Below are 14,869 nucleotides of genomic sequence, written 5' to 3'. Positions count from 1 at the left end.
GAAAGGAAGCTCATCAAATAAGAGGAATGAATCCTCTTCCTTGTTGTCTTTGTTTGCTTGGATAGAGGTTCCCTGAGAGTGATTTTCTTCAATCACCTCATGCAACAAGCCTAACAATGCACCCTCATGAGGGCTTGAGAGCTCACAAATGGCATGCTGCAACTCCCCCTTCCCCTGCTCACTGGCACAATCAACTCTCCATATGACAGGTCTTCCCTTGAAGAGCAAAATAGTATCAGGACAAGAGGGCTGAGTGGGTGAAATTTTTTGCAATGGAAGCTGAGGCATTTGAATTTCTTGTATATGGAAAGACCCCTGAGGTGGGCACCGCTGTGAGATAGTGGATTGGGAGCCTCTAAATTTTGGGATGTTGAATCTTGGAGGTTCAATCGAAGGCTTAGAGGGTGCTCCCTGTCTGAAACTTGGAATTTCAAACATGGGCACCTTAGGGGCAGACCTTTCTTCCTGCATGAGTTGCCTCTCTCGAGCTGCTAATTGTCTAATTTGTTCCTCATGGACAACAACCTGCTCTACGAGGAACTGCTCATGTCGTTGTTTCTGTGCCTCTTCATGTTGTCGCTGGAGTTGGGCTTGATGAGCAAGTTGAGCCTATCGTAGGTAGCTCTCTTGCTCGTGGTCGATGGCCTTGAGTTGCTCCTGGAAGCTTTGCATCATACTTTTGATGCTCAGGTCTTCTAAACTTTTCACATTTTGATGTTGGCTGGGAGGATGTGGATGTTGAATGGGAGCAAAAGAGGCATCTTGGGGTTGTTGATAAACATATGATGGATGCCAAGAAGGTTGAGCAGGGGTGGGTGGGTGGCAAGCACTAGGAAAGTACCCACCTGCTACTGAAGTGGAGCTGCTTGGGTCAAAACTAGGAGCAGTCCTAGTTTGATGTTGTTGGCAAGGAGGCGGATAATAAATTGCATATTCATGAAATGGAAGGGGAAAAGGGCGTTGCTCATAATATCCTTCCATGACAGTAGCATAGAGAAGGCCAAAGCCTATTTAAAAGATGTTGCAAATAAGAGTTAACAAGTCTGTGCTAACTAGAGAGCTGGGCACATACCAACAGGGTCACCAAATTGATTGAACCACAGAGTCTCCAGGTGCTTGAAACGTGCCTCTTGAAGGCTAAGTATACTGAAGAACGCACCAATCTTCAGCTTGACAAAGAACTTGTCCCACTGGGCGTGCCAAAAACTGTTATCACAAAAGCTTGCACCCTTGCTGAGCTATCAACTCAGCAACCTTGTGAAACATGGAAACAACCCCGAAGTGTGGGACCTTGCGCAAGGGGGATGAATCTCCGGAGAAGGCCGACTTCCTTCTCAATCCAAGTGCAGGTGTTGAACCAACTCAACACTCCAAATCGTACTTCTAAACCTATCCAAAATTGCAGAGGAAAAGGGAAGAGAGAAATTATTAAATTGAAAGGAGGTGATGCACCAAGATAAGAGATGTTTCTCTTCCCACCCCAAATGGCGCAAAGAATCAACTGAAATACCCAGGAGATGCACAAACTTCAGTTGCATGAATGACCTTAATGCACGTATGGAGGTTAGGACTTGCTGAATGTCAAGGGGGGAGAAGGTTTCACACAAGTCACACCCAGAAACAGGTTAACACAACATATATGTGAAAGAAAGCCACAAACATACACTTGCAATGAAGGTAAGAACACATACACAACATACATAAGTTGAAGTAAGGCAAGAATGATGATTTCAATTCATTATAAGGCCAATGGCCAAACTTATAGTTGCAGAAATGCAAGATAAATATAGGTCTTTAAGAGAAGTGAAAGAGCATAGAATAGCTCAAGCCAGCAGGGAGAGAATCCTTTACAATGAGGCATAACAGCTTTATATAGAAAACTAGTCGCAAGAGTTGTTGGAGCATTAAAAGTTTTGAGTATTGATCACGCCATCTGGAAGTGTTGCAAGCCGGAAGGAAGACGAAAGACTTCGGAAACATGGGTTCCTGAAGTTGGGAAGACTTCGGCTTGGGATTTCGGAACTTCGGGATTCCGGAGTTCTGGGGATTGAGGACTTAGGAACTTCAAAACCTCGAGGTTCCGGAGTTCTGGGGAAGAGAAAAAGAGGCTAAGGATGGAACTTCGGAAACCTTGGGGTTTCGGAGTTCCGAGGAAGAGAAGAAGAGGCTAAGGAAGGAACTTCGGAACCTCGGGGTTCCAAAGTTCCGAGGAAGAGAAGAAGAGGCTAAGAAAGGAACTTCGGAACCTCGGGGTTCCGGAGTTTCGAGGAAGAGAAGAAGAGGCTAAGGAAGGAACTTCGGAACCTCGGGGTTCCGGAGTTCCGGCAAGACAACACTTCACACCTCATAATTTCATTGCTTTCTCCTTGATCCAACTGGGGCAGCGTTGGTCCATGGAACATATCTCTGATCGGTTCTCATTGATGGACCAAGGGTGTCATAAAACGACAACAGTTAACAGAGTGACTTTAGTAGATGTTGACCGAGTCACATACACAAACTAATGTTGACATAGTGAGTTACCTTGTTGCAAAAGTGAACTCATTTTTCTTTTGTTACTGAAGTCAGCTGGAATGTTATTTCACCTCCAAACTCCTTTGAGAATGCCCAAAACTTGGACAAGGCTCTTCAACCTGCTTTATTCTATTTTAGTGATGCAAGATTGCTCATGGACTCAAATACTCTTGCATTGGATATCTATAGTCAACAATAGTCATCAATTATAATCCTTCACTGATAAACATTCTCATTTACATTACCACGTTGTATGCTTATCATTTTTCCTTCATGACTTAGTCAATTCGTTTCAATAAGCAATCTTAAGGTGTTTAGTTTATGTTTAAAGCGAGGGATATACTTTCAACTTAAAACCATAAGACCCCCATAGTATTTCAAGACTTAAACAAGGTTAGACCCTAATCGACCTTCAAATACAAGGTACACATCACACCAATATAGCCATGCACATGACTTGACAAATTCACCCATAGTAACCATGTATAATCAGGCAAGGTAATAAAGCAAGCATTCAAACCACATAAATGCAAGATGCAACACAATGCCATGGTTTGTGCTACTCTCTTCGTTAACACTGCCCAAACATCAAAACTGCTCTCACATAATACCTTTCTCAATATTATCTGCCAGTGCTCCCACACATGCAAAGGTAAATGTAGTTGGTAATTATCATTTGAAACCGTATCAAAACAATATATAAAAACAATTACGGTAGCAATGAGTAAATAATTATATATCCAAACATAAATGATTCAATATAGTATAAATGAAATCAAATAAATGTTGTCATTTAATGAAAATTCAAATTAGCAATAATAATGTTTTTAAATTTTTATAAATGCTTACAATTCATCAAAGTGCAATTATTGGGGTTATGACAGTATGAAATTGAATGCAGAGGGAATTATATGTTGATATGAATTTACATTTGGACTTTAAACCATTCTAGTCTCAGCAACGCTTGTTTCACTTCCTCTGTATTTGTGTGTTCCTTAATAAACCTTATCAGATTCTCTTCATTCATTTTGTGCCAACATTATTAAGACTGCTAATCATGTTTATTATTAGGAGAAGATAACTTGGTAGATGCAGTTTGATTCGCTGAGAATAAGCAGGTAATGATTTGATCTTGGGGGCATAGTGCAGAAAGTTTATTGTCTTATTAGAAATCAAAATGGAATTTGTCATTCTCTTTCACCACTAGCTGCAATTTTCAGTCATTTGATGAAAAAATATGAAGGAATTTTCTTTCTTCAATTTATATGTTAGAAGAGTAGGATATTTTTTCAGTTCTTTGTTCTTATAATTTATCTGCTAAATCTTACCAATTTATGACAATTTTGGCCCTTTTAATGGAGGAAATAAGTCTTTTGTAACCAATTAATGCATTCAGTATGTCTGTTGTATAGTAGTCAGCCTGCCTGAAAGTTATTGCAATATATTCTTTATCAACAGCATTAAAACCAGTAATTTAATTGTTTAACATTTATTGAATAAAATTTTAAACATTGTGTTTATTGGCTAGTTCATTAAAATCTCAAATTGGTTGTGGATCAATTTCTGCAATAACCCATTTCACAAAATAATGGCAATACTTGATTTATTTTATCATAGATTTATTTTGCACCTGTTGAGTTAATTGCTGGTTCTGCTAATTTTATATATGCAAAATCTGTCAGAGGAACTGACATAGTGAATGTCATTCTTGCAGGCAGATGCTGATGGCAATGGCACCCTAGATTATGGAGAATTTGTTGCTGCTTCAATTCATTTTCAGGGAATGGAAAATGATGATTACTTGCGTAAAGCATTTCAATACTTTGACAGTAATGGCAGTGGATACATTGAAATTGAGGAGTTTAAAGAAGCCTTAGCTAATGACTATGGTTCAAATAACGCAGATGTAGTCAATGACATTTTTCACGAAGTGGATGTAGATAAGGTAAAACCTGTTAAGTTTACCTTTGATGGGATTTGCAGGAGTTTGGGAGACTTATCTTTGGCCAAATGGATGTTATGAGATATGAATGCATGTGAAACTCAATTATTTTTATAATAGAATTCTTTTGCACATATGCAGGATGGGCGCATTAGTTATGAGGAGTTTGCATTGATGATGAAAACTGGCACAGACTGGAGGAAAGCATCTAGGCAGTATTCACGAGGGAGGTTTAACAATCTTAGCCTAAAATTGATGAAGGATGGTTCATTGTTGCATAAATAAAAAAATGAAAAGAGATAATTGTCTCTGGGGAATCTATTTTATCAATGTTAATTGTTCAGGAATCCAAGGGAAAATCTTATGAAGGCTATAAAAAATTATCATCATTTTGTCACAATTCTCTCATCTTCAAGATGGTGGTATCTCTGTTTCATAGCTTGTAGAATAAAGCTGGGTTGATGTAATGTTATAATGAGTTATTCTTCATTTCTCCAATGCAACCAGGTTTGAGTAAGAATGCTTTGAACTTTTGATTATGGATATTCATGCCTTGAACTGTTAATGGTAAGCTTCCTGTTTAATGTCAATGTTTTTCATAGTCAGCAATACTACTGAAAGGAGTAGTTTAAATGCATTGAAACAAGAGTTTCCTTTGTCTGTGTTTGGTAACCTAGACCATTTTAGCGTAGGGATCAGACAACTTGTTTGAGTGGGCCATTTGTTTTACCGTGGAAATTTATGGCTGGACATTGTTTTGATACTTGTGTTTTTGTGGCAGATTTATTTGAATAAGGGAAGAATTGTCTGTGAATTTTAGTTTGAAATGTCAGGAGTAATAGTGTTTTACTCCTTTGACATTGTAGATATAAATGGAAAGGAGTTGATAATTTAAAAGGTACCCCATGGTAAGGGTTTGACACATGGTAATGTCTTTCTCATGGTCAACATATATTTGCGTTCAGGATATCCATTTTCATATTATTAAGGTGATGGCCACCAAGTTGTCATGCCTGGCAATAGTTGTTTATTTGAGTGGGCTAGTACAAGGGGTGTGGCGTATGGTACAGAGTGAAGAATATTAAGGACACTGATTAAGATGTAGTAGAGGTTTCTGACTAGGAAGAATACCATATCTGTTTATTTTTATGATGTGGTTCTTTAATATACCCTTCAATTTAAATTAGGAAATTACTGGAAAGAATTATATTTTCGAGGCCCTTAGATACATATCCATATATTAAATTTTGTTTAATAATTGGATTGGATAAAGATTTAGCATATAAAAGTATTCTCTCCTTGAATATGAATTAGGCACAAATGATCATTTGTTATGTAATTTAGTTTTTGTGGCTTTTTGTCACTTTTTAATTGGTTTATTTCTGTAATGTTGGTTTTGCAGATAAATTAAAATAAAATTATAATGGATGAAAGTAGGTGTTCTGATTGCAGCTAGAGTCAACTGCCATATTCAATCATTAACCAGCCACTCTTAGACACGTAGGAGATTACCAATTTCCTCCAAAACCTTTAGAAATCTGATTGGCAGTAACAAAAAATTGCCCCTTGGATACCAATATGATCAGGAGCAAGTCTTCAAAAACACAAATGCTTGAGATTCCATTTTTCTTTGCCGACTGCAAGCCTTCAAGTAGAGCAAATAATTGTAATATTTTTTCCAAACATATACTCAAGTCCTTCAAAAAGTTACATTTCCATCTTTTAATAGGGTCAAATTCCAGTCTAAAAAATAGCTATTTAGAACTTGTGCACAGAAGTAAATGTTGATTCTGTTGAAAATGAAATTTTGATAGAATTTAAATTGGGTAATTGCCTTAATTGTGTAACTTTTTAATTTCTTTAACTCTGAACCACAAGATGTATATGCAACTGTATCCATTAAAGCATAGTTGAACTACTCGCGACTCGGCTCGACTCGCCAAGCCCCTGGGAAAAAAACTCGGCGAAAACTCGGGAAAAACTCGGAAAAACTCGGCGAAAAACTCGACAACTTAAAAACACACTTAAACTTAGTAAAAAACGCATTTTTTTTGCAATTTTTAATGAGAAGATGCATCCAATGAGTCAATAAATGATAACACAAAAGAAACAAGCTGATTCTAGATATATTTAAATGCAAAGTGTCTACAAAATCGCATCCTCATGAGGAATGCTGATGGCTGGAAGCCTGAAGCAAAATAGTAAATTACTAAATAGTTTTTGTAAAACCAAAAGTAAATACATCATCACAAATTACAATTACAACTTCCTCTTCCCAGCTCTGGCAAAAACATGGGGAGAGGTAGAACTAGAGGGTCTAGACTGTCTAGTCGTATAAGTCTGCTGTGGGACTAGGCGTGACTGTGCCTCCTCGCTCGGTATGGTTGATTGAGACATCCTCCATCCTGGATGAAGCTATGTCTCCACCTGTCTCTGGCACTGGCAATGAATCCTCATCTTCATCCTCATCCTCATCCTCCTCAATGTCATCCAGCCTGAAACCAAATCCACCCCCCTCCTCCATAGCCTGCCTCTCCAAATCAGTGATGTCAGTGTCGGAAAACAATGGAGGCTGCTCCTGTGATGTCCAATCACTGTAAGGATCTATATCATCCAAGTCAATTGGACCACCTTCTAGTTCCTCTACCTTCTTTACGCGCAATCGAAGATTATATTGCATGTAGACAAGGTCATTGAGCCGTTTCTGCGCTAACTTGCTCCTCTTCTTCGTGTGGATTGCTTCAAACAAGCTCCAATTGCGCTCACAATTGGATGAACTGCAAGGCTGACATAAGACTCTGAGGGCAAATTTTTTGAGATGTGGGGTGTTTCCACCCCAATTTTGCCACCAAGCATCTGCAAAATAAATAAAATGGAAAAGTTAGAAAGCAAAGAGAAAAGAGAAAACATAATTTATCAATCATTTTAGTCTTTAGATCCCAAAATCCAAATGGCAAATGTTATACCTGGAGTTTGAGTGGTTCTTCCTCTCCTAGCTAGCTCTGAAGAGAATAGCTTACCCCTTCCTCCCTCATAATTTTGGAGCTCACTCACAATGAGGTCTCTCTCCTCAACATCAGGTACCATCCTCTCAATGCATGTACTGATGCCCTCTATGACTTCTCCATTCGAATCTGAGTAAGAACCCCCGAACCTAAAACGAGGGTTGAGGAAGTACCCTGCTGCATGAATGGGTTGGTGGAGCTGATTGTTCCACCTCCTATCAACAATTTCCCAAATGGGATCAAATTTGAGCCTATCCCCCTTGTAGTAATTTTTGATAGACTCTTTGGCCCTATCCATGGCCTCATAAAGATATCCCATTGGGGTTTTATCCCCATCCACCAAGCAAAGAACTCGAACCAAGGGCTCTGACACCTACAATTGAAAAATACAAATTACAAAAAGATCAAAATTTAAATAATGAAGTTACAAATTAGTAATGAGAGACTTGAATCAAGAATAACTAAAATTTAAAAATTAAAGTTTTGAAGTAACAACCTTCACAATCTCTGCAGCCCTTTGTGCAAATTGGTTGTCGAAGACTATGCATGCGACAACCTCTCCTTCAGGCTTCTTTGAATAAGGTGAGTTAAGTCATTCTCCACTCACAAACATTTGTTTCAAAGAAGTCAATGCAGCAAGAATGCTTTGCAACGTCAAGAAAATCGTTGCAAACCTTGTGACACCAGCTCTCACCAAATCTTTCCCTTGCATGTGTTGTCTCATCAAATTTAGGACCCAAGGGTGATTGTAGATATATTTGGTGATCCTCCTTGCATCTTCCACAACTGGAGTCACCCACTCAAGTTTTCCTATGTCCTCCAAAAGAAGGTCAAGGACATGTGCTGCACAAGGTGTCCAAAAAAGAGTGGGGTGCTTCTCTTGGAGGATTCTTCCTGCAAAAGAAGAATTTATTTTTAAGAAATATGCAACCAAGTAAAACAAAGCCCACAACAAATGAGAATATTGCTAATGCCTAAAGGTGATAATTCAAAAGGATTCTACCTGCTGACACATATGTTGCTGCATTATCTGTGATGATTTGCACCACATTCTCTACCCCCACCTCCATGATGACACGCTCCAACATTCCAGCCAATGTTTCTGCATTTTTCACCTTGTTGGAGGCATCGACAGATTTCAAGAACACTACATTGTCCTTGCAAGCGACCAAAAAATTGATGATGGTGCGGTTCTTGCCATCTGTCCACCCATCAGAAAGAATGGTGCAGCCATAATTTGCCCAATCAATTTTTTGATCCTCCATCACTTCTCTTGCCCTAGCAACTGCATTTGTGAGCAACCTGTAAGTGCAAAGTGAAATTAGGTATTAGTACACAATTTTGATTTAATAAACAAGAAATCTAAAAAATAATTAAAAATGAAATCAAGTGGACTATGTAGTAATTTACTAACCTCCCACTCAAATCCCTGCGAGAAGGGGCCTTGTACCCCTTTCCTGAAACTGTCATAGCAGTCACCAAATTCAACCAATAAGCATTCTCCGCCACATTGAATGCAATGTTGTTGAAGTACCAAAAATCAGCAACTGCAATGTCAGTTTTCTCATGTACCTCCTTATTCCATCCACTAGCCTCTAATGATGGTTGTCCTCCAGGTGTGTTTCTGGGCACAAAATAATCACCTATCGAACCTGATCGTTGTGATGGAAGTGGAACAGGGCCCCAGCCAGGTACTCTACTAGAGGAAGCAGAAGCAATGGGCGAGCTGATGGTCGGTTTGCGGATACGTGGGCCACGTCGAGAGCCCACTATGCCCTCAAGTGCTTCTTCTTCCTCTTCAAGGTCAATAGAAACACCTTGAGATTCAGCTATGGCTGATCTCATGGCTAGTTTTGCCCTCTCCCTTTGCAGTTTCTTCTCTTCCCCAGCTGCAAGTAGGGCATTCATTTGTCTTTTTATTTCTTCATTGGTCCCAGGGCATGCTCTAGCATCATGCCTATCTATTCCTGCAAGGTGGTATTTGAGGCGGTTGATGCCTCCATGAAGTATTCTCTCACACTTTATGCATATAATTGACCCAGGATCAGGTCCCTCATAGGCATACCTCCATGCCCCATCTCTAGCACCTCTAGGACGGGTGCCTATAAATCCAGATGGGCATGGATCTAGTGGCCATTGCTCCCTTGCCATGATTAATGCTTACTTAACCTACACATACAAAAGTGCAAAAAAAAAATAACATTTTAGTTAAACAATTTAGCACTAAGCAAACTATCTACATTAGTTTAAATAAATTTAGACATCATTCAAAGTTTTTGTAGGGTTTGAATTTTTTTTTGAAAACTAGATTCTTCAAAAAAATTGTGAAAATTCAACAAGAATTGTGTTAAATCTTGTGTAAATAACTTAGAAATGATTTAGACTACCTAGGAATCATTTGTAATCAATCTAAATGCAACAAAAAATAAACAAATTGTTTTAAAAAAGCATAGAAAAAAAAATTAAAAAACTTACTTGGAATCTGATTTTCCCTTCAAATCCCCTTCAAATCCACTTGGAATCACTCAATAACCACCCCAAATCACCTTCCAAGCCTTCCAAATGAGTTTCCCCCTTCTCAGCCCAAAACATAATTGGAAAACAAAAAACAAATGAATTTTTAAGCCGTTTTCGGCTGTATTGGAAACACAGGCGAGTTTTTTTCAAAAACTCGCCGAGTTTTTTTCAAAAAACTCGTCAAAAACTCGCCGAGTTTTTGGCGAGTAGAAGTCATTACTACTCGCCAAGCCCAAAAACTCGCCGAGTTTTTGTCACTCGCCGAGTTTTCGGCGAGTATGTCATCTATGCATTAAAGTATGCCCAATCTTCTTTTATTCAACAATTTGTTTACTACTTGTGATACATTTCTGGTAGGTTCCAATATAGTCATATTGCCACACAGGATTTTTTTATCTGTCGATTGCCCTTTTGCCACAGAAGAATGTTGTTGCCTTGGATTTTTTTTATCTGTCAATTGCCTTTTTGTTGTTGCATGTATTAAAACTGTTTCTCTGGTTGCATTTATTGTTGCTTTGTTTTCAATGTCATTGGAGAAATTAGGGATTAGGGATTGCCTTGACTAATTGCTTGAAAATTGACTATACAACCAGCCTTGATTCAATGTCGGCTGAAAATTTCAGCTCAAATTCCATTGGAGTAGGAGTACTTCGCTGTGAGCCAAACAAAAGTCCATGACAATGTTTTGGCATACTTTGCTGAGGTAAGAATGTATTTTTAGTCGAATAAGATTCTACACCCAATAATTTAAGAGGCTCAGACCTCTGATGTCAAATGCAAAGAATGGATTAAAATTGACATTTTTCATTGTATTGGCTTTGCAATTAGAGTCGTTAAGATCACCTAAATGTGATTTTAGATTTTAGAATAAGACTATCATTACCCAAGCTTTTAATGGAGGTTTAAATCAAGATCTGTATTGCACTGACCAGACTATTGCCACCTTCCCTATACTTAATTTAACCTGTAAACAGCTTTCATCAATTTGCATACTAGTTGGAACTCAAGGTCTTAGGGTCTGTGCTATGATTTCTTCTATATTATGTTAAGAAAATTTCTCCTTATGTCTGTCGTTCTTGCACTTTAAGGGTCTTGCCAAAGCCACAGCTATTTTGTTGGTGACTAGATTTTGTAGTAAGGATAAAAGTTTGCAAATCCGTTTACTTGGTTTTTGTATTTGTCTAGGGAGCCATCTTCCTTGCCCTTGACATACAGCTATTCACAACCAATGGGCAACATTCTTGGTGCTAACTTTGCCGGATCACGTATCCCATTTTTCATGAGGAGATTATTCTTTGGTTTCTTTTTGGCTTTATCATTGTAACTTTCCCTTAGACTTCTTAGAAGAAAATTCAAATGAAAAATCAATTTACTAGTCTACTAATTGGACTTGTTTCACGTGGTTCCAGTACCTATAGAATCATTTTTGTCTTTCTTCCTCTTTTATTGACTTGTAACTTCACTTATGGTTTCATTAGCATGTGTTCCAATGCCAATAGGCAAGGCCATTACAAATCATCTCCTAATATTTATCCTCATTTCATTCATAATCTATACATGTTGGCTGAAGAAAAAAAATCTGCATTACTAATACTAACATACTAGACAAATTCTAATATTAAATTGACACCAAATGTAGGGAAGCATAGACATTTACATACATCATTGATATACCTTGGGGAAATTCTTGAAAAAAACCCTAGCTTTCAAAGCATGAAACCAATGTGTTTCTAACAACAAAACAATCACGATACAATACTAGGCTTAGCCTAAACATGAAGATAAACACTTGTCCATATAGGAAACCATGCTTGATGTGAACTTTTGTAGCAATGAGCAATTGTTATTGCTATCATTATGAGATCAATTCAAGAACAATTGAGATTTAAATATACCAATCCATGTTCCTCAAGAAGTCCTCAACAAACAACCCACATCAAGTTGCAAGCTCTATTCACAATGAACAAGTACAAGATGATAAATTGATGAATCACTCCATCCTAAACCTCCTATTTATAAGCAAGAGAACAATGATCAAATGAAACTCACTAAAGTCTTCCTAGCCACCTTTGCCACCATTATTTAATGTACCGAGGAAAAATAATTAATGCTCAAGCATCTCCATAGTGGCCCCTTTGCTCCCTCAAATCAAGTTGGTGTAACATGTGCTCTAAGATTTGCATGCTTTTACAATATTGAATGCATTTTACATTTATCAAAAAACATTAAATGCAATCCTCCAATGATCATATGTTCACTAGACCATGGTTGTGCCAGTGTGCCACTCACTTGTAATGTGAAATAGAACCCACTCAAGGAAAATATTGTGCAATTATGAAATACAAAATATTTTAATATGCAAGGTGTGCAACATTTTCCCAATGTTTTCTCACTTGTATACATTGCCCGAGGGGCAAAACTTGTAAAGGGCCAACCAAAGGCAAACATTTTGTGAAGGAAAAAAATCCATATGCGTCTTTTATCATCCATGTTTTTGTATACTCACAGGTTTCACCAAAGCAACTTCAAAATATGTAACCATATGTCCATGTGCTCTTACCACACGACAATCTAGGCTCCTTGCTACACTTGCAATGCATTGGAATCACACTCAATTTTGCTTCTAACTCAATATTTGAATATGCTCCTTGAAGCCAAATCTCCTCCTAATAGGCTTCAGTTGTTATAGAATATGTCGCTAAAGTGTAGTTGAAAGAGGAAGCATGACTTATCCATCACTCATCTAACCAACTACACCACAAAATAGGGTAACCATACATCCTTAGGTAAAAAAATCTACCATCCACATTATCTACAAATAGAAGTATATCCATTATCCTACTCAAGGTTCATCCTCCAAGGTAGCAAATCAAGCACCTAAATGTGATGAATATATCTAAAGACCATCTACACCACATTCCTATACATTTTATCCTACTGTGGAGGGGGAAAAGCGAGACCGGGTGACTAGGACCTAATCCCACTTTTGCCAACACATTGGGAATACGAAAGAGCCTATGGAGATAGCTCACTTTGGCTACTTCTTGTGAGAAAGAGAGAGCCAAGGATTATCTCTTAGGGTTTCTATTCCTCTTGTTGTATATGAAGAGAATATGTGAAAAAAAAGGTGTGATTGATCAACTAGACTAGGAGAGGAACAATGAAGCATATATGAACTGAAATTGTAGAAACTTGTAGAACTGAAACTAAGATACTAAAAGCAGAGAGGGGGGAGGAATTTGAATGTGTACCTAGTGTTGAAAAATGAGCCAAACTGACCTAGACAGGGGTGCCACACCTTGGTCTTGTTTTGTCTGACAGAAAGCTGCAACTGAAGGCCTACAAATCTAATGTTCTGAGCTTCCACCCTGTTGAAAATCACCTGAAAGTGGGGGGACTAGGGCACCATGCCCCCGTCCCTGATGATTTTGGGATAAATCTGAGGCTTTGGAATTGTCCTTGGCCTTTCAGTGGTCTTGAGAGACTTCCAGGTACTTGTACCTGCACTTGCAACTGAAAATAGGGTTTTGGATGGCTATATGGGGTTTTGCCTTAGTTAAACCCCTATTTTGGTGATTTCCACCTCAACAAATAGCTGATTTGTATAGTAAAATAGTGTGTGCAGGAATCTTTTGTGTGTGCAAGACCCTAACATGATGAATGCAAACAATCTAGAGTAACCCTATGCTTTAAAGAGCAAACCCTTAATGCTTGTAATTGACAAAGTAAATGCTCTAAATCAATGATACTAAATGATCTAAAGCATAAATGTAAATCTGCAAATTGATGTAATGAAGCTCATACAAAGACATGAAAACAATATGAAATCATACCCAACCCCAAGGGAGGGATACAAGCCAATCGTCAGTCAGTGATCTCCTATTATTCTTCAATGTCTTCAAGGCTCCTAATTGATGATGAATACTTGATGAATACATGATTTATGCTTGATAGATGTTGTTGAAGACTCCACATAAGCTTCTCTTTCACTACATAGAAGGCTCCTTACGATCGCTAGAAGGCTTTGCCAAAAACTCTTCCTTCGATTAGATTTTAGATTCCTTCAAATGAAGAAAGAAAGCTCTTATGTATGAAACCCTAGATCTTAATTTCGTCTTTAGGCCGACCTAGGATTTGACTTTCCTGCCAATTTCTTGGGGTTAAGCATTATAATATCATAGAATTATGCTCCCAAAATTTTGGGAAAAATGTCGGGGGGCGTGTTGCACTTGCACATGGTCTGACCAACTTTTCACCAAATTTCAGGGCCGCTAGATATGATGATATTAGTGAATCTCAAAGTTATAACTGATTTTGAGATGTTTTGACATGCGAAATCTGGCCTTAAATGTCAAAATAAGACATAATTAGGGTTTATGATTTAATGATTTATTGAAGGAATAAAATAAAAAGGGGCACACTGAGGGTAAAGGGCCCAATTTTATGATGTGGGGAGTGATGAAATATGACCTTAGATTTAATTAAATTAATTAGTTAAATGCTTAAAAGGAAATTACAATGCAAGATACAAACACACTAAGGTGAGTGCTAAACCAAGCATGGAATTGTACCACCCTAGCAAGGGTGTACAATTTACGACGTTACATTTAGCCCCAACTTTAGCAGTTATATGACATTAAGTGCATATGCAAGCTAAAGTAAACATTCATGAAAAAGGATATATCCACAAGTTGTCAGACGAAGCCCCTGACGGTATCTGCAGTGCACAGTTAGGAACCACACCCTACAGAATCACATGTTAGATAAAAACACAAAATCACCTAAATGCTTCCTAAGGAAGGCGATGAAAATTCGAGGGTAGCTATATGCCCCCCCTGTTTCGGCTTGCTAATTTAGTGAGTTGAAACAGGGTATCATGTTTACCACATCA

The 14,869-nt window shown here is 38.1% G+C and overlaps 1 protein-coding gene across 1 annotated transcript in view; it reads left to right on the top strand.

The window, feature by feature from the left end:
- Window positions 1-5,046, top strand: part of LOC131028175 (calcium-dependent protein kinase 13) — a 160,055-nt gene extending 155,009 nt beyond the window's left edge. The window contains exons 7-8 of the mRNA XM_057958413.2: window positions 4,229-4,459; window positions 4,598-5,046. Coding sequence (XP_057814396.1) covers window positions 4,229-4,459; window positions 4,598-4,741 — 375 coding nt within the window. The 3' untranslated portion in view covers window positions 4,742-5,046. The remainder of the gene's footprint in view (window positions 1-4,228; window positions 4,460-4,597) is intronic.
- Window positions 5,047-14,869: the final 9,823 nt, after the last annotated feature.

Source organism: Cryptomeria japonica, chromosome 5 (assembly GCF_030272615.1).
Source record: "Cryptomeria japonica chromosome 5, Sugi_1.0, whole genome shotgun sequence".
NCBI classification, from domain to species: domain Eukaryota; kingdom Viridiplantae; phylum Streptophyta; class Pinopsida; order Cupressales; family Cupressaceae; genus Cryptomeria; species Cryptomeria japonica.
The sequence above is the reverse complement of the archived record's forward strand: the minus strand, read 5'-3'. Positions and strand labels throughout refer to the sequence as shown.